The sequence below is a fragment of the Xyrauchen texanus genome, chromosome 10 (assembly GCF_025860055.1).
Source record: "Xyrauchen texanus isolate HMW12.3.18 chromosome 10, RBS_HiC_50CHRs, whole genome shotgun sequence".
NCBI classification, from domain to species: domain Eukaryota; kingdom Metazoa; phylum Chordata; class Actinopteri; order Cypriniformes; family Catostomidae; genus Xyrauchen; species Xyrauchen texanus.
The window spans coordinates 2,732,078-2,752,255 of NC_068285.1; the positions used below are offsets into that span (position 1 = coordinate 2,732,078).

The 20,178-nt window shown below is 41.8% G+C and overlaps 1 protein-coding gene across 7 annotated transcripts in view; it reads right to left on the reverse strand.

Annotated features, from left to right (window-relative positions):
- LOC127650627 (NACHT, LRR and PYD domains-containing protein 3-like) overlaps nt 1-20,178 on the reverse strand; it is a 710,662-nt gene that overhangs the window by 618,601 nt on the left and 71,883 nt on the right. For 5 of the 7 annotated variants that reach the window (XM_052136173.1, XM_052136172.1, XM_052136171.1 and 2 more), the window contains one exon: nt 17,502-17,675. The exons of the other annotated variants lie outside the window; for them this stretch is intronic. In XM_052136173.1, the coding sequence (XP_051992133.1) occupies nt 17,502-17,675 (174 nt within the window). The remainder of the gene's footprint in view (nt 1-17,501; nt 17,676-20,178) is intronic. 7 annotated transcript variants of the gene reach the window in all.

Sequence of the window (20,178 nt, forward strand, 5' to 3'; positions counted from 1 at the left end):
TAACCCCGCTTTAACCTCCAGTAAAGTAACGTTTCACACTTGTAACTCTGAAAGGTGATTAGCAACACTTTTAATTCTGGGTTATGAAACGGCTCCAGATCAGTGTTAGCGCCACTTTTAAAAGTGCAGCAGTAAGTTTTTATCTGTGATCATTATTGATATTATTAGTGGTAGTAACTGATCAACTGCAAGACAGTTTGTTATGTGCGGTCAACATGGCAGCATCCATGAGGGGGCGACCCGCTCAATGTACAATTAAACAGCTTTTATTGAGGTCAGTATCTGACTGGAGTCATCATCTAATGTGAGTGTACATCATTTTAAACATATTTGTGTGCTATTGTGTTTATTTGTAACACTTTTTAAATGAGCTTAATACAGTGACAGAGCACAACACAAGCAAATGTGCTACAGTATCACTGTTCATTTCCTGTATGCTAATGCACTTTATAAACCCTATTTAGTACTTTTACAAATAAAACATATTATTAGTATTAAACATATTGTAGTCTTGCTGTTGTGCTGCACTTAAGCAAATAATAAATATTATAAATGAAAATAAGCTCATCGTAACATTTCATATAAACACAATCCGCTTGCATCTAAATATATTATCCTCCACAGATTTCATGGGACGATGCAACAAACTTTCCAAACAGAATAACTGAGAACCATTAATGGTGCCAAACCCAAAATGTCCAAAATACTCTCACACTGCAGATTTCAGCAGTGAAATAAATGTACTATAAGATACTGTCCAAAGCATTAACCAACAGATTCAAACTTTACATATCTAAATTAATTCACGCTGACCAGTCATATTGTATTCCTAAACGCATCAATATTTGATCATTTGTTTTGAATACATGATCTGATTTCTTTTGCCAGAGACAATAATCTTAATGTAGGATTTTTAGATTTGGACAAAGAAAAAGCTTTTCATGGTGTAAATAAATGTTCAGGGTCCCGACATGTCTTTGTGGTGAGATGAGCCCGTGCCGTGCCTTTAAATGAAGTGTCCATTCAATGTAAAATGAGGAAATCACAATTTATCAAATGTATCTGATGATGTCATCATTAAACTGATTTGGATTTTAGAAAAGTTCAGATTTTATATTTAAACAGATTTTATATTCATGCAATACTGTGAATAAGAATGTCTATGGTGTGAAAATCATCTATTATTAAACTGGGGTATATCGTGAAACTGTTAAACTGTTACATCCCTACTGGAGATGCTGTAACTATTACAGAAACCATCTTCAACATCATTACAGCAGAGAAATGCAGACCTGCAGACACTCTTGTCACGTTCCCGTTGTCTGCCCTGTGTTCTGTGTCTCACTAGTCTTTTGTCTAAACTACACTTCCCAGGATCCCCTGCCCTAATCACTGCCATTTTGTGTCATTGTTTTCACCTGTCCCTCGTTAGTTTGCCTTTGATTTCTGTTTGTTCCCTGTGTATTTAAGCCCTGCCTTTTGTTCACTCCTTGTCTATCGTTGAATGTTGTTCAAGCCTGGTGTGTGTTCCTTGCCTGAGATTCCATGTATGTTTATTTCCCCCTTGTGGGTTTTTCCCTTTGTGTTTATTCATTTGTTTAAGTTAATAAAGAAACCTGCATTTAGATCCTCTCTCCTCGCTGCCTCATTCGTAATAGAACAATAGACCAACAATGGATCTAGCAGGGTTCCTCATGGAGCTGTCGCAGGCAGATTTGTCTGTCCGGGAGTTCTCCCACTTTTTCACCAGCGTGGCCAGTTGCACCGGCTGGGATGACCACACACTGAAGGTGGCGTACCGGTTCGGTGTTCCCAAACACCGGTGGTGGGAGCTCCCGGAGACTGCACCTGGCGGGAGTACGTGGGACTCATCTTGGAGGAGTTCGCTGCCGGGGAACCACCTCTCCAGATCCCAGCTCCCGCCTCTGAGCTTTCCTTGCCAGCCACGGTGAGTGAGCCAACCCCCACGCCTGCCGTAGTCAATGAACCAGCGCAGCCAACTTCATCTGCCCGGAGGAGGAGGAGAAGAAAGGCCTCTGCTCTCGAGCATCCACTAACCACGGCCAACCAGCCAATGCCTGTATCCTCCGATGTCAGTGAGCCAGCGCCTGTAGCCTCGACCGTCCCTGAGCCAGCGCCTGTAGCCTCGACCGTCCAAGAGCCAGTACCCCCGAGCTTTCCAGAGCTCCGCCTCCCGAGCTTTCCAGAGCTCCGCCTCCCGAGCTTTCCAGAGCTCCGCCTTCCGAGCCTCCTTCGGCCCCACCTCCATCGGCTCCGCCTCCTGAGCCTTCTAGGCCTCCGCTTCTAGAGCCTCCTACGGCGCCATCTCCCTCGACTCCGCCTCTAGAACCTCCTACGACGCCACCTCCCTCGACTCCGCCTCTAGAACCTCCTATGACGCCACCTCCATCGGCTCCGCCTCCTGAGCCCTCCAGGCCTCCTGAACCTGTCCTTGCCCTGTGGCGAGTTCCCAGGCCTCCTGAACCTGTCCTTGCCCTGTGGCCAGCTCCCAGGCCTCCTGAACCTGTCCCTGTCCCTTGGACTGCCTGCCTACCCTCTGTGCCCCCTTGGACTGCTTGTCTACCCTCTGTGCCCCCTTGGACTGCTTGTCTGACCCTGTGCCTCCTTGGACTGCCTGCCTGCCTGCCCCCTGTGCCTCCATTGTCTGTCTGTTTGCCCCTTGTGCTCCCTTATTCTGTCTGTTTGCCCCCCCACTGTTTTTTGGAGTTTTCCTTTTTTTTTTTTTCTTAGGAGCGTCTGGAAGCCCCTCCTTTGAGGGGGGGCTATGTCACGTTCCCGTTGTCTGCCCTGTGTTCTGTGTCTCACTAGTCTTTTGTCTAAACTACACTTCCCAGGATCCCCGGCCCTAATCACTGCCATTTTGTGTCATTGTTTTCACCTGTCCCTCGTTAGTTTGCCTTTTGATTTCTGTTTGTTCCCTGTGTATTTAAGCCCTGCCTTTTGTTCACTCCTTGTCTATCGTTGAATGTTGTTCAAGCCTGGTGTGTGTTCCTTGCCCGAGATTCCGTGTATGTTTATTTCCCCCTTGTGGGTTTTTCCTTTGTGTTTATTCATTTGTTTAAGTTAATAAAGAAACCTGCATTTAAATCCTCTCTCCTCGCTGCCTCATTCGTAACAACTCTTTCATCATTTACCAGTGATGCTGCTTCTGTTATGATCGGTAAGATTTGAACATTTCACTTTTATTTGGATAGCAGTTTTGATATAGAATTGATTTTCAGGGAAATTCTAAACAGGCATGGGAAGGTATCAGGACGATGATTAGTGCACCACATAAAAGTCAAGGAAAGTATAATACAAACATGACAATTATAGAGGGGAAAAGCAGGGATCTGGAACTAGCGAATGGGTTAAATCATTTTTTTTCACGTTTTGAGGGGGATAGTAAGGTTACTAACAGTGATGAAGAAACTTTCTTGGCATCAACTAATGACTTTGCCATCAAAGAGGCTGATGTAAAGAAAATGTTTCAGAGTTACAATACACATAAGAGCCCGGGGCCAGACAGCATCTGTGGACGAGTGTTAAAAAACTGTGCTGAGCAACTATCCACAGTTTTTACTTTGTTATTCCGAAGATCTTTAGACCAACGCTTAGTACCAACTATATGGAAAACTTCAACTATTATACCATTTCCTAAAAACAATAAACCAGTAGAGCTTAGTGACTATCGGCCAATTGCACTGACCTCTTTGGTGTTTAAAAGCTTTGAAAGGCTTGTTAAAAGGTATGTGCTGTTAAAATATTAACATTGTTGCATATTGTTTACTCGCATCTTGAAGTTCCCAAAAATCACGTGAAAATCCTATTTGTTGACTTTTCATCGCCGTTTAATACCATACTGCCTACTGTGTTGGTTGAAAGATTAGCCATACAGTTTAACCTGGATGGAGGACTTATTCTGTGGTTGCGGGATTTTCTAAGGAACAGAGTTCAGCGAGTGAGAATGGGTGGATCACTATCGGAGAAACAAATTACTAATGTTGGATCCCCACAAGGCTGTGTCCTCTCACCACTACTGTTTATATTGTACACAAATACCTGTATAAGTACCCATCCAAGGAGATATTTAATCAAATTTGCAGATGATACTGCATTAGTTAGTCTCCTCCAGGGGGATGAGGACAGTCATGGACCTGTTTTAAATGAATTTATTTCTTGGTGCGACATGTCAAACCTTAAGTTAAATATTTCAAAAACAAAGGAGATGAGTATTGATTTTAGGAAGGAGTCTTCAGTGAGTGTGACCACTATTAAAGGGTAGGGTGACCACCTGCTAATAAGCCCAAGGGGGGACAAGGGGTATGTTTCTGAGGGACAATGTGGGACACTGCCTGGCGCGGCGGTGCCCCCACCCCACGGGCAGACTCACTGATAGTGGTTTACCCATTTCTAGCACATACCACCTTACATGGTATATTAATAATGCCCTATTCCCCTAAACATGTGTAATTGCTGATGTATCCTCATGAATAGGCCAACCAATGTGTATTTTTTTTTCTAAATAAAGATTAATAATATTTTGAACATTCAATGAATTGACAGATGCACTTCCACTTACGATTTACTTTAGCTATTTAATTTTATTTATTTTTCATTACAATTTATTCACTTTAAATAAATTATAATATAAAATTATAGGATTAACAGGAATTGTAGTTGCTCAACACCACAGGAACAGTAAAAAAAAAAGTCTTAACTCACAACTCCAGAGGTTCACGGAACGAGAAGCGGGAGGAAGGATGGTGAACTTGCATTTTAGTAAAGGCAGGCGCAGGAAAAAAAAATGTCTCCATTTTTTGAATTGGAAGGCGCGCATCTAAAAGTTCCTTCCCAGTGTCTGGTATGCACGTGCGTGCGCTGTCATGACAACAACGAAAAACTGAGGGGTGTGTCACGTGGGTGTGGCAACAGTAGCGTTATACTGAACTGTCAAGTAATGTTCGTTTGGCTGCCTGGGGCTCGAGGATATAGAGCGACCAACTTTTTTTTTGAGCAAGCATTGATTATGCGTGACACCAGGGACGTATTGGGACTGAAATTCAGCGTGGGACTTTAAGATGGAGAGGCCTTTTAATGCGAATGCCCTTGGTGCACGAGCAGAAGGATTTTTTGCAGTTATTTTAATTCTAATAGTGTTTTTATGGTATAAAGAGAATCAGATTACACTGAAGACCTTCAAGAAAATTTAGGATGACACCTGCCACTTCAGGTTGTATAAGCAAGTCACCACTGCACTGAACACAACCAGGTCAGCAAAACCTAATCTCGAACACATAAGTCACAGTATAGTTAGTATACTGCTAACTACCAGCATGTCATGTGTACAGTCAGTCGGAGTGATAAAATGGTTACAAATACTAACAAATACCCACTCAGATACTCAAAAACCACAATGCAGTCCCATAAAATAGAGATTTGAGTGTGTGTGTCCTCACTTTCAACTCTCCCTGGCTCAGTTTCCCCTGTGCTGGACCCTGCCTCTGCTTACTGATTGTACAGCTGAGAAGAACATGAGAAGAACATCAGTAATAAATATGACTAAGAATAATACATTTTCTAATTCAATCTGTGCTTCAGTCAGGTTATTATCTAGTATGTGGAACTATTGGCATTTTATCCTATATGTAAATATGTAATATTGTGCTGTATTTTTCTATTTTGTGTGTGTGTGTCCTTAATAAAGCTTTGATTGATTGATTGATATGCCTAATATGATTGCCTACCCAGCCTTGCACACTGCCCCTCTACCTGTCTGTTTCCTGGTTTCTGCTGCTCCTCCTCCTCCTCCTCTCTCCTCCTCCTCCTCTCCTCTCTTCTCCTGCCCCTCCTCTTCTCTCTTCCTACATTGGAATTCTAACAAGCCATGTAATAAATGCCTATATTTAAATGCAAATATAAACAATTTCAGTGTATAATAAATCACTAATATATCCCTATCGTGCACCTGTCCTGTCCATGCTGCTGGGTCCTTCCTCAACTGCACCTCCGTCTGCCACAGCACACTTTCCACTACGGAAAAGGTCTGTTAATTTGGCGCATTTAGCTGCCTCTTGTGCCAAATTTTTTTTCTTTTTAATTCTTATTTTTTCGGCCCCACCCTTTTCTTTCTCTTCTTTCCTTCTTTTTGCCATTTTTACTGTTTGTATCTGTTGCATTCACACAAACCCGCCAAACATGACCAAAAGTAAACTCGGCGCCTAGTTTGAGCCAATCGGATGTCAGGAAAAACGAGGATCAGTCCAAGTTGGGAGGGGCCGCTCGTATCCCCCCTCAGATTGAAAGTATTGGTCTGGCCCGGTCTGAATCACACACACACAGCGTTCCGCTGCAGCTGAGAGGCCGGTTAGGCCGGTCGCGTATCATTCTTTGACCACCGGCCGGTCTTCGGCCTGAAATGGACCGGCCGTTCGGGATTGTTCCCGGTATTCCCGATGGCCAATCCGCCCCTGCGTGACACGGTCTCAATTTGCGGGACGTATGAATTGGGCTTAAAACGCTGTGCGCGCACGCGCTACGCGGGACAGGTGGTCATCCTATTAAAGGGGTACCAATACAGAGTGTTAATGAGTATAAATATCTTGGGGTTGTCTTTGATCACAAACTAAGGTGGGATAAATGGACTGAAGCTGTGAACAAAAAAGGACAGCAAAGGCTATACTTCCTTAGGAAAATGCTGACATTTAATGTAAATGTTTCATCCTAAGTTTTGATTACAGCGAGTAAATTAATTGGTATCCCTTTAAGAGGTCTTGAACAAATTTATAAAACTAGATGCCTTAGTAAAGTAAGAAAAATTATATCAGACAATAGACATCCTCTGTTTGATAAATTTGAGATATTACCCTCAGGTAGAAGATTCAGGATGCCAGCAATTTTTAAAAACAGGGGGAAATATTCCTTCTTGCCACAGGCAGTAAAATTATTAAATGATAGGTAGTGTGGGTGTTCACTGAGCGGGCCTCGGTGAAGATTAGAATTTGTTTTTATTTATTTTATATATAAATCTGCATATTTGTTATATGTATATTGTTGGTCTTATATGTACGTATGTTGAAACACAAGCAACAAAAAATTCCCTAAGGGGATAATAATAATAAAGCAAAGCAAATCAAATCAAAGCAAAGCAATTTTTACTGTCAAGGCAAGAAAACTGAAGAAAGAGACTAAAAGACCTTTTCCCTGAATCACTGTCACTGTCCACTGTGTTCCCCATCGAATAAAAAGGGAAAGTCTTACCCAACCAAATACCGCAAAACAATTTCAACAATATTTTGGTTACATCAAGCAAGCAGCACCTTTTTTTGCCAATGTGTGAACGGCTTGTAACACAACTTATAAAATGAGCCCTTCACAGACTTCCTAGGTTGCCTATTAAAGCCTGTAGACTGATTTTCATGTGAAGGGAGCGGGTCGCTTTTCCAGGGAAAATCAAATATATGTGATGTTTATCTGCGCTCCCGAGAACCTCAGTGCTTCTCTTCCACTATTCAATAGTGACAACAAACTGCAACACAAGGTAACATTATCTTAGAGATGAATCCAGCAAACGTCCCAGCACAACACCGTCTCCAACACAAACTCAGAGTAAGCCAAAAATACATTGATCTACTGAATCCCGTCGGGAACGTGATTGTGGTCGAGTGAAAACTAGAGTGAAAATCGGCAGGGCATTTGATTCCTGGATGGACCTTCGTTTTGTTTTGGGGATTAAAACTGACCCTGAATTGGTGTTTTTCTTATTGGACAGGTAAACTTACATAACTGCAAAGCATGTGACATATTGTACCATAAGGATTGATCTAGCTAAACTACAATAACACATGAAATGAATGCTAGACAATGATCAAGATAATGCAAAAAGACACATTCTTCAGCGTAACATAACTTGGTTATACAGAAAATATATATCATCTATTATTATAAAACAATAGCGCATCGATATATCAAAATGACAGTTGTGATGAATCACATCAATACTGAATTGTGTCACATATTTATAATGTACAGTCTATTTTATAAACAGCTACTGTCATCATCCACCACTATTGATAAAGCTGACTAGCTCGCTAACACCAACATCGGATATGATTATTCAAACTACAGTCTCACATAGTCAGACTTTTCTGCCCCCGCTTCTGTATGTGTGTGGCGTGGCATAGCCTGTTACAACAGCTCGGCAGATAGCTAACAGTTTCCCCAAGACAAAGAATGAAGCTTGTTTATCCTTTCCAAACTTTACTCAGGAAGCACTGTAAAACTGCAAAGAACAATACATTTCAATATTCAATTCAAATACATAAGTTGTTCAAGAACAATATTGAAATTTAATCTGTTGATCGTGTAAAAATAAATGCGCTAACTTAATGCTAACTTCTATAGGAAATTACATTACTGAGGCTAACGCTTAGCATATGCAATCAAAATACACGTTTAGAACTAACTCAACTTCATAAACAAAGGATCTCATTATTAGTATTCTTAGTGCTGGATTATAATATAACTGTATGACTTTGTACTTACAGGCAAACGTGTTTTCTGGCCAAATTAAATCCAGAGAGAAAAAATATGAGATCGCTTAATTCACCGTGAGACATTGAACTGACGCGAGACTACTAGTAAATGTAAACAGCATGCTATGTTAGGATTAGCCACAAGAGGTCTCTCTTTTGCCCAGATAAAACAACAGAACATAACACTCCCCGCTTGTTATAATGTATTATAACACTATTCCCCTTTTACAAGTAAAACGACTTCTGAGACTGGTCTAGAATACACCCGCTGAGTACCCTGTCTGCTCACCCTAACGTCCACTTTGCGAACTTTAGAGTCTTTGCTGGGAATGGCGTTTACCACCACTCCGACAGGCCATTCATTCCACTTGACCTGAGCATCCTTGAGCAGCACAACATCTCCTTCACTCAGGTTTGGCTTGTCCACACGCCACTTTCTCCTTGGTTGGAGTAACACCAGGTATTCTTGACGCCAGCGTTTCCAGAATGAGTCTGCCAACGCCTGTACTTGTTTCCACTGCTTGCTGTATAGGTCTTTAAGGTCATACTCTCCCACTGGTGGCAGCACTGGGTCGACTTTCTGTGTTAGCAGCATGACAGGTGTGAGCACTGTGGGCATGTCTGGGTCAGATGACACAGGAACAAGGGGTCTAGCGTTCATAATGGCCATGACTTCCGCCATGAGTGTGACCAAAACTTCATGAGACAGGTGGGCAGTGTTTGTCTGTAACAGCAGTGCATCCAGTATTCTGCGGGCAATACCTATCATACGCTCCCACACTCCACCCATATGTGAGGAGTGGGGAGGATTAAAGGTCCAGGTGCAGCTTTGATTGTGAAGGTAAGTATTTAATTCATGATCATCAGGTTTGATCTGAAGTTCCTTGCATGCCCCAATGAAGTTCGTTCCCTGGTCAGAATGAAACAGGCGAACAGGACCACGGACAGCTGTGAATCTCCTTAGTGCATTAACAAAGCTTGAGGAGGACAGAGACTCGAGCACTTCGATATGCACAGCTCTTGTTACCATGCAAGTAAAGATGACTGCCCAGCGTTTGTTCTCTGCAATGCCGCCCTGAAGTTCGATCTTGAGCTTACGGTCCATGGGCCGAACACATCGACACCTACATTTGTGAACGGAGGACCTGGGTCGAGTCGTTCAGAAGGTAGGCTTGACATTTTTTGTTCTTCCATTCTTCCTCTCAGCTTATTACAAGTCACACATCTATGTATGATGCTTGACACCAGTCTCTTGCCTCCAATCAGCCACAGTCCCGCAGAGCGAACAGCACCCTCTGTCAGATGCCTTCCCTGATGAGCAACCTTTGCATGGTAATGCCTCACCAATAAGGTTGCTACGTGGTGTTTTCTGGGAACAATGATTGGATGTTTCTCTTCCCAGGGTATGACAGCCAAAGGAATGCGTCCTCCAACTCTCAGCAAGCCATCTTTATCTACAATAGGATTCAGTTTCCTCAGACGGCTCGACTTTGGAACGACTACACCTCTGGAAAGGCATTTCATCTCCTCAGCAAATGTATCGTGTTGAGCGTTTCTGATGATTATTAGTTTTGCTTGTGTCTTCTCATCCGTATTGCTGATTGAGCCCTTTGCACAAGACCTGGCCTTATGTATGAGCTTGGTAACAGCTCGAATAAGTGACTTCCAGCTGGAGAAGCGTTCAAATCGGTTTGATCCCAGCTCTCCTTCGAAGGTCTTGGTTATGAAAGCTTGGATCTGTGGGCGTACATCTGTGTCTGTTTCAGGGTCAATGAGCTCAAACTCTTCTGGCGGTGAGGTGTCTTTGGCTAAGAAGGCTGGACCTTTGAACCAGTTGGTGTCTTTCAACATGGCTGCTGGCACTGAGCGAGTCCCATGGTCTGCAGGGTTGTGTTCTGTGCTGACAAAGTGCCATTGTTCCGGGCTTGAAGACTTTCTGATGCGTGTGACTCTGTTTGCGACATATACATAGAATCTTCTACTTGTATTGTTTATGTAGCCCAATACAATCCGGCTGTCTGTGTAGAATGTGGCTTTGTGGATGTCTACATCGAGTTCTTCTGTAATTAAGTCTGCCAATTCAACAGCCAAGACAGCAGCACAAAGCTCGAACCGTGGAACAGTGTGCGGGGGATGAGGAGCCAGCTTTGCCTTGCCCATGAGGAATCCAATGTGAGTGTGTCCATTTTTATCTGTTGCTTTGAGATAGGCCACTGCTGATATGGCCATAGTGGAGGCGTCGGAGAAAACGCAGAGTTCTCTGTGTTTTGTGGAGCACAAGGAAACTGGCGCATAGGGTCTGTCAATCTGAAGCTGCTCAAGCTCACAGAGTGAGTCCGTCCACATTCTCCACTGTTCCTCTTTTGGTGCTGGCAGAGGAGCGTCCCATTCAGCTTGCTCGGCAGACAGCTCCCTAACTAAGGCCTTTCCTTTGATTGTGACAGGTGCTACAAACCCCAGGGGGTCGTAAAGTCCATTGACTGTAGACAGGATTCCCCTTCTAGTAAATGGCTTCTTCTCTCTAGATACACGGAACGTGAACGTGTCTGACTGCAAGTTCCAGGAGAGTCCCAAACTCCGCTGCAGTGGCAAGGAGTCAACAGTTAGCTCTAGATCCACCAAGTCTTTGGCCCGCTCCTCGGGGGGAAAGGCATCCATCACAGTACGACTGTTAGAGGCTATTTTGTGTAACTTGATGCTTGACTCTGCTAACATCTCTTTAGTGTTTTTCAGTACAGCGATGGCCTTTTCGTCAGTGGGGAATGAGGAAAGCCCATCATACACATATAAATTTCTCATGACGAAGTGTGTAGCTTCACTGTCCCGTTCCTTTACTCCATGCGAGGCTGCTCTTCTCAGGCCGTATATGGCTACTGCAGGGGAAGGAGAGTTGCCAAAAACGTGCACTTTCATGCGGTACTCAGTGATGTGTTTGTTTGGGTTGTTGTCTTTGAACCACAAAAATCTTAGAAAATCACGATGATCTTCCTGTACAATGAAGCAGTAGAACATCTGCTGAACATCTGCAGTTACTGCTACAGGCTCTCTGCGGAAACGCATGAGTACCCCCAGTAGGGTGTTGTTCATGTCAGGCCCACTGAGAAGGACGTCATTAAGTGAGGTGCCTTCGTGTTTCGCACTGGAATCAAACACTACACGTATTTGATCCTTTTTCTTTGGGTGATAAACACCGAATATTGGTAGGTACCAGCATTCTTGTTGTGGCTTCAGTGCTGGTGCAAGCTCCGCTTGGTTGGCATCAAACATTGCTTGCATGAAGTTGAAGAAGTGTTCTTTCATGCCATGTTTCTTCTCCAGCATGCGACGGAGGGAGGCGAGGCAATTGACAGCATGTTGTCTGTTGTTGGGCAGACGCTGCCTGTTTGGCTTAAATGGTAGCGGTGCTACCCAGCAGTTTGCTTCGTCTATGTAGACTTCCTTATCCATGAGGTCAAGGAACAACTCATCTTCGATGGACAGGCCAAGCTGATCGTCGCGCTGTGTTCTTTGAAACACGTCTCTGCCCAGGCTATCTGCTTCATTGGCTGTATGAGACACACATGGAAAGGTGTGGGGTGGTACAGCATTGTCAATCTTCTCTCTGACCATTAAGTTGCTGACGCATGGGTTAAGGATGGAGTGGTGTCCGCTTGGCAGCACACTGGTTCTGAAGACATTGGCAGTAGTAGTTTTATGTGCTCTTCCCAGACACACATCTCCGATTATCACCCATCCAAGGTCGAGTCGCTGCGCAAACGGTGCATTGTGTGGCCCATTACATTGTTCACGCACTTTGTGCAGCCGGATTATGTCTCGCCCAAGTAGAAGGAGGATGGACGCGTTGGGATCCAGGGCTGGGATTTTGTCTGTCAAGTGTTTGAGGTGAGGATGGTGTCTGGCTACCTCTGGTGATGGTATTTCGGACCTGTCATCTGGCAGCATGTCACACTCAATCAGAGTAGGCAAGGGAATGTGGATGTTGCCGTCTACTGACTCCACTATGAAGTTGCTGGCGCGTCGCCCTGCTGTATCCACCACTCCTGAGCATGTCTTCAGAGTGTACCTCGACCCTGCGCTTTGAATTCCAAAATGTTCAAAGAATTCTGTTCTTCCAAGGGACTTATTGCTCTGCTCGTCAAGAACAATGTAGGTCTTCATGGCTTTGTCTCTTTGGCCAGCAGGATACACTAAAGCGAGACAGATTTTGGAACAGGATTTTGACGTGTTCACACTCCCACAGATTTCTGTGCATTTGGATGTCACAGACGGAATGGCCTCCAGCGGCTGCCGCTCCCCGCTGTGATCCACGGTACTCACATGAACATTTGTTTTCCATGGGGCGGGCCCTGGATGTAGTGCTGACAGGTGTTTGTCACTGTTGCACTCCTGGCACAGCAGAGGCCTGTTACAGTCCTTAGCGACATGAGTGGCTGAAGCACAGCACTTGAAACAGATGTGTTTTTCCTTCAGATACGCTTTCCTTTCCTCGAGAGTTTTGTTTCTGAAGCCATTTTCATTTTCAGCCATTTTCTCAACGGATGAGGCTTGTTATGTAATGGGCACTGTTTGTCGGGATCCTCTTGTTTCTGGACTACTGTTGTATTATCGCTGTCGCTGCCACTTGTTGAGATTTCAGTCCTTCTTACAGCAACTGATGTTCTCATGTGATGACTGGCTGGCTGATAAACACTCTTTTCTGTCTTTGTTGCACACCATGCTCCTGTAATGCTGGCAAAGCTAGGATCGTTGCGTGTTTTTGCCTGTTCACAAACAAAGTTGACGAAGACTCCAAAGGGAGGATATGGCACCCTGTGTTGGTCTTTGTAACGTGATCCTACAGTAATCCACTTCTCTTGTAGGTTGAGAGGGAGTTTCTGGACTATTGGGGTTACTCCACGGGAGGTGTTGAGATATGAGAGACCAGGTAAGTATCCATCTGCTCTGGCTGCTTCAAGTTCCATGAGAATGTTCTCAGAAGAGCATTTTCAATCACCTCAGGTGAGCCATAAACATCCTCCAGTCTTTGCCATAACATTCTGAGGCCTGTGGGTGCATTGTGAATGTGTACCGCTCTGATCCTTTTAGCTTGCTCAGATGATGAGGGCCCGAGCCATTTGCACAGCAAATCAAGTTCCTCTCTAGCAGAAAGTTTCAGGTCATCATTAGAGCTGCTAAAAGACGCCTTCCAGGCCCAGTAGTTCTCCGGCTTGTCGTCGAACTTCAGTAGGCCCGAGCTCACCAGCTCTCGTCGCATCAGGTACTTCCCTAGGTCTGTTGCAGCCACTGCACTGGGTGGGCTTGTGTTGTACATAGGGAGTGACTGTGTGTAGTAAGACTGGGGAGGTTTGAAATCGTCACTGGTTTGTTTCACATTGTGGGAGAGCTCACTATAGCTGTATGATTTTCTCTGTGCAGTGCTGCATATCTGGTTTGAGGTCCAGATTGGTTCTCCTTTGTACGAGTGGTGTTGAGTCTGCTCAAGAAACCTGTGTTCACTGATTTCACTTGGTGATGCGTTGACCTGATTGTCACATCTGTTCGCTTCACTGCTGTCCATGAAAAGCTGGTGCACTGGTGAGGACATATGTGGTCTTGCATCTGATTGTGAAACAGTAGCTAAATTTACTGTATTGGCTGCTTTTGCACTCTGATAAGGCTGGTGACCTGGATGTATAATAGGAATCTGCATTGCAGCATTTCCGCAATGAATTTCGACTGGAGTTAGAGGTATTGTGTTTTTTTTTATTTGCTGAAGTGGATTTAACAGTTCGTTTTCCTCCTCAGCAGCTGCTTCAAGGCTTTCAGCTTCGGCGTTAGCAGCAGCCAACGCCCTTGCTAATTTCAGTTCATGCAAACTGGCGTTTAGAATGGCTTGTTGTTTTATTAGCTCTGCCTCTTTTCTAGCAAATGCAAGCTCCGCACGTGCAGCTTCTGCTTTAGCCCGTGCCTTCAATGCCATAGAATTAGCTGCAGATTGTCTGCTGATTCTTGAGCAGTTACATATTTGTGATCTGGTTTCTAATCCATCCAAATCCTCTTCTTCTATTCTGTGTGCCATGATGGTTGCTTTATGTGATTTTTCTACTCACAGATCGACAAATGCTGGCCGTTAGAAGAGCTGCCTTTTTACTTTTCTGCTCCCGCTTCTGTATGTGTGTGGCATGGCATAGCCTGTTACAACAGCTCGGCAGATAGCTAACAGTTTCCCCAAGACAAAGAATGAAGCTTGTTTATCCTTTCCAAACTTTACTCAGGAAGCACTGTAAAACTGCAAAGAACAATACATTTCAATATTCAATTCAAATACATAAGTTGTTCAAGAACAATATTGAAATTTAATCTGTTGATCGTGTAAAAATAAATGCGCTAACTTAATGCTAACTTCTATAGGAAATTACATTACGAGGCTAACGTTTAGCATATGCAATCAAAATACACGTTTAGAACGAACTCAACTTCATAAACAAAGGATCTCATTATTAGTATTCTTAGTGCTGGATTATAATATAACTGTATGACTTTGTACTTACAGGCAAACGTGTTTTCTGGCCAAATTAAATCCAGAGAGAAAAAATATGAGATCGCTTAATTCACCGTGAGACATTGAACTGACGCGAGACTACTAGTAAATGTAAACAGCACGCTATGTTAGGATTAGCCACAAGAGGTCATAACAAAGACCGATATCCACACTTTGTTTTAGCCCTGTTCCAGCACTGGAGACTCAAATATAATATACAGTCTCAAAGTTTGTAATAAAACTATCATAACTGTGTCATTTTAATTATGCTACCTCATCTGTCAGCATGATGCTGGTGAATCACGTTCAGTCTCTTTGTACGTTACATCATTGTTTTGGTAAATGCTCGCTCGCGTCCCTATGGAGGCCACAGGTGTCAATAATAACAAGGCTTTCTGAATCTTACATACGGCACCTTTAATAAAATTTGCCCTTTGTCACCTTTTCTGTATTTAGGGGACTGTCCTCAAGTCATCTTTTGTACAACTAAAGTCCAAAAGCACTGTAAAGGACAGGTGGGAATCTTGGCTATGAGTTGGGGTTTATGATTTAGTGATTAAGGCCCGAGACAGCTGGGATAGGCTCCAGCACATGTGACCCTGCATAGGACAGTTGGCTTTAGAAGATGGATGGATTTAGTGATTAGTAACCCTAATAATAATGTTCTTAATAGGGGTGATTTGTTGGGGATTATAATTTTATGATTGAGAACACTTTTAAATAAGATTCAGGTGAGGTGGTTTTTTAAGAAGTGTTTTTTTCTAAATCAAAACCATGAATAATTTTGTTTTTCCCTTTTCATGAGTCGGTTCTGAATTCCCTTGAATGCCCCCCAGAGTGAGGTCATGTGACACTTCACAGTGTAGACGAGTAATATACTGAATTCTTCATTTGTCATTTAAAAAATGTATAGATAAAAATATATTTAAAAATACTGTATATACTAAACATATAAACAAATGGGTTTTGTCTACTGTACTGTATTTGTTTCACTTCCTCTTTTATACATAGCTATAAAAACTGTCATAAAGTAGTTACGAAGGTATTATGCTATAAATGTGGTTTATGAGGACATCTCTAGTGTCCTTGTAATTCAAACATACATAATATATAATTGTTTTTAAATGTAAATATCCCAAATGTTTCTGTGATTGTTAGGTTTAGGGGATAGAATATATATTATAAAAATCATTGTGTCTATGGAGAGTCCACATAATGATAGGAGTAACAATGTTTGTGACTGTGTTTGTTTACAGGTTTAATATACGTACATCTCTGATGTCTGTTTTAGATCTTTTCATCTGGAAAGCAACATCTACTGAACATCTTAAATATCAAATTTACAACATTCTAGATCATAAATGTCTCAAAGACATCTGCTGAATGTCTTACTGACATTCAAGACAATATTTGTCATATTATAGACATATTGCAGATGAGCAAACAATGTAAAATTGATGTTGTTAAGATGTAAACACACATCAAATAGACGTCTGGTTGATGTACGTGTGCTATCAGGGATAGTTTGTACAGTATAAACATCATTATGATAGGAGTACCAACATATATGTGTGAGTGTGTGTGTGTGTGTGTGTGTGAGACAAACACATTGTCACCTAATGTAAACAAAGATGGCTGGACTGGAATGATTGCATTTCCCTGATGTGTTAACTGCATATAGGTGAGCTGTTGTCCGTTATGGTGATGTTATGCGACAATTCGTTTCGACAATGATGAATTACATATGTATTACAATTTGGCTGTCTGTTTCAATGAGCGTACTGTGTGCTTGAAAAGACTATTGAGTTGCTGTTTGAGTTACTTGTGATTGACAACAGAATGATCACCTAATGTAAACAGACATGGCTGCGAGGATCAGTGATCCCAATTTTGTGTTGTAAACTTTTATAGTAGTAATTGTGTGACCATTTGGATGTCTATGTCATAAAATAATCATACCATGTGCTTGAAAAGACTGTATGAGTATCAGTTTGTGTGAATATGAATTACAGGCACTTGGGCAGAGCAGTTTAGTGTTGGCATGAAAACCGATTTTAATCTGACATCACTGACTGTTGCAGAAACACAAATGTGTGACGCTACTCTAAGGGTGCCAGTCATAAACCATCACAAATATGCACCAGTAAATGTGAAAGGGTGAAGTGACAGATGCTTAAAGATTGTTCTTTTGAATTGTTTTCCTAAAATGAGTAAAAAATAATATTCTATATAAAATGTAATGATTACAAAAATGTCCTCAATCTAATGAAACACTAAAAATGTATGTCTTCTGTGTGTATTTGTTAAGGATTATTTTTTTTTTAAAAGGAATAAATACAGGTGCTATTTCAGTGAATTAACTGACCATTCAATAAATTCAAGACCAATTAGGGCCTGGGTTTAAGGGGTTAATATGGGTATAAACAGGGTTTTACAGCTCAACATACTTAAGTTTGTCCAGTGTGCAATTTGGATCGTTGAGTCTTTCAGAGAGCAGCCTGACTCCTGATTCTCCTGGGTGATTAGAGCTGAGATCCAGCTCTTTCAGGCGTGAGAGATTTGATCTCAGAGCTGATGCCACAGAACAACAGCCTTCCTCTGTCACCATACAGCCAGATAATCTACAAACACACAAACATAACAGTCAGATAATCTAAAAACGTGCATATAACCAATCAAATAATCTACAAACGCACATCAACAGTCAGATAACCTACAAACACACATCAGCATTTACCAGCAGCCATATTAACCTGTAGCTCAAGACTAGTTGCCACTGAAGCTAAGCAGGGTTGAGCCTGGTCAGTACCTGGATGAGAGACCTGGGGAAGACTAAGTTTGCGACTGGAAATTCCATTTCTTTAAAATTATTCAGTTGATAAATAGTTCTCTAGGAGACAGCATAAGCAAATTATTGACAGCTTTCCCAAATCATAAGTCTGCTATGCTATTACATATTGATAATGTAAACAACGTTGTGTATTCGTTTACAGTAGCAGTTCAAATGTTAATGTAGTGCTAGTCATTTGTCCTGCATTAGTTATTGATTAGTTTTGCATGAATTATGAAACTTTTTCAGTAGTTCTCTGGGATAGTATTGTCAAAAATACCGTAAAATTATTTACGATACCAGAATTTCTGAAGGTACCGGGGTACCGAGTACCGGGTCTACCCGGTACCAATGCAGAGGCGGGACAAGCAAAAGATTGCGGCAAGCAAATTAGCAGCTGCTGCTACTGCGGAGTCTCAACTGAATCATATCATAATGAAAAGTGGAAAAAGCCAGGTAATTTCAGGCTGATGAAAAGGGAAACATCACAGATCAGCAAAAACCTATTTGTAAACGCTGCTTTCGCAATTTTATGACGAAAGGAGGGAACACATCAAACTTAACAAAGCACATGAAAGACAGACACCCGGATTTATTCAAGCAAATAAAGCAGGTGAGTTTAAATTTTCACAGTTTATTTTATGTATTTGCCAAAGTATTAGGGAATCATTAAAAAAAAGTACATTCAGAAGCATGTAATGTTGTGGAATAAGCGGAGGCAGAGCTCTTTAAAGGAAACATCCCAGCATTAAATCTTATATGCAGTCAAATGTAATGCGTTATTGCTTTATTAAAGTTCAAATAATACAGAAGCAGATCATGTTAATAACTATAAACTCAGAAACTGGCATTTCTCTGTGTGGTCGGTGGCTCTTCTAGGAGTTGCGCGAATGTCCAGATTGAAACTGCTCCCGGCTGAGAGAGACTCTGCCTCGGGGAAACTCATCCCTCACTTAATGCAGTTAAATTAGAACGTGATTGCTCGCGACTTTAATCATAATATGATATATGTCCATATGCATTTCTTATCATGAAGAAAAATGGCTTTATTAATAAGAGAGCACTTTGCACATTAGTTTGGAAATTGTTTTTTATTAATTTTATTGTATGCTTGTTTATTTAGGTTTTGATTTTTAGTACTTGGTAAAAACAAATTAAAAGTTGCAAAAGTTGAAGCAAATATTATATAAGTGTTCAAAAATACTTTAATTGAACATTGTTCAGTTTTGTTATAATTAAAAAATAATATATTTAAATTAAAGTGTTGCTCAATGGCATATTTGTGTTCTTAGTTCTGCTGCTAATGTTATGTAGACTTTGTTATTAAAAGAGTGTTGTTCAGAAACCTGTTTTTGTGTTTTGCTCTGGTACCGAAAATGGTATCGAGTACTTAAAATTACACTGGTATTGGAACCGAATACTGAAATTTTGGAACCGTGACAACACAACTCTGTATTACTCTAGTTACTAGATTGTTAATATTGTGTTACTCATTTGTTCCTGTGTAGTTATTCATTAATGAAGGAACCTTATTCTAAAGTGTTACCGAGTTTTCTAAAGAGCTTGACAAAAATTAATGTTGTGATCATTTTGAACTGTGATGTCACAATCAGAATAACTTGATTCACTTGAGAGGAAGCACATCCACAAGTACACAGTACTGGGCGACCGATACATCGCCAAGGCTGATAAATCGGATGATATTCTGACATATTTAATGAACGGCGTTGGCCAATAAATTTCCCCATTTGGCGGCGAAAATCACCTGCCTGCACGTGAAGCGTAAGAGACATGTAAATGACTAGTCCTGGTTTGTTTTGTTGTTACATGTCATCATGTAACTACAACAATACTCCGGTATGCAACATAGTGTCATTTAAACGGTCCACATAACAGGCAGACGCGTTTGAGTTCATGTTAAAGTGCTCGCCTGTTTCACTCTCCCTCTCTCTCCTCAACAGTTTCCTGTAACTTTGAGCTGTCTTGTCTAGCGACAAAAAGGCAAATATCAATCAAACTATTATCATTTCTGCAAATATGAGCATATCCAATAAACCAACTTTACACAACTTGAGCAGATCAAGCATCCTGATGAACACTCATATATCTTCCTCTGAAGCACGTATTCTAACAGTCCTCAACAGTTTCCTGTAACTTTTCTTATGATAAAAGGCAAATATCAATAAAACTTCTATTATATACTGTCTGCAAATATGTGCATATCTCATTTAAACAGATGTCATTCACGAACCTCAAGAGAATCCGGTGTTTTATTCCCATCGATCACTCATCTA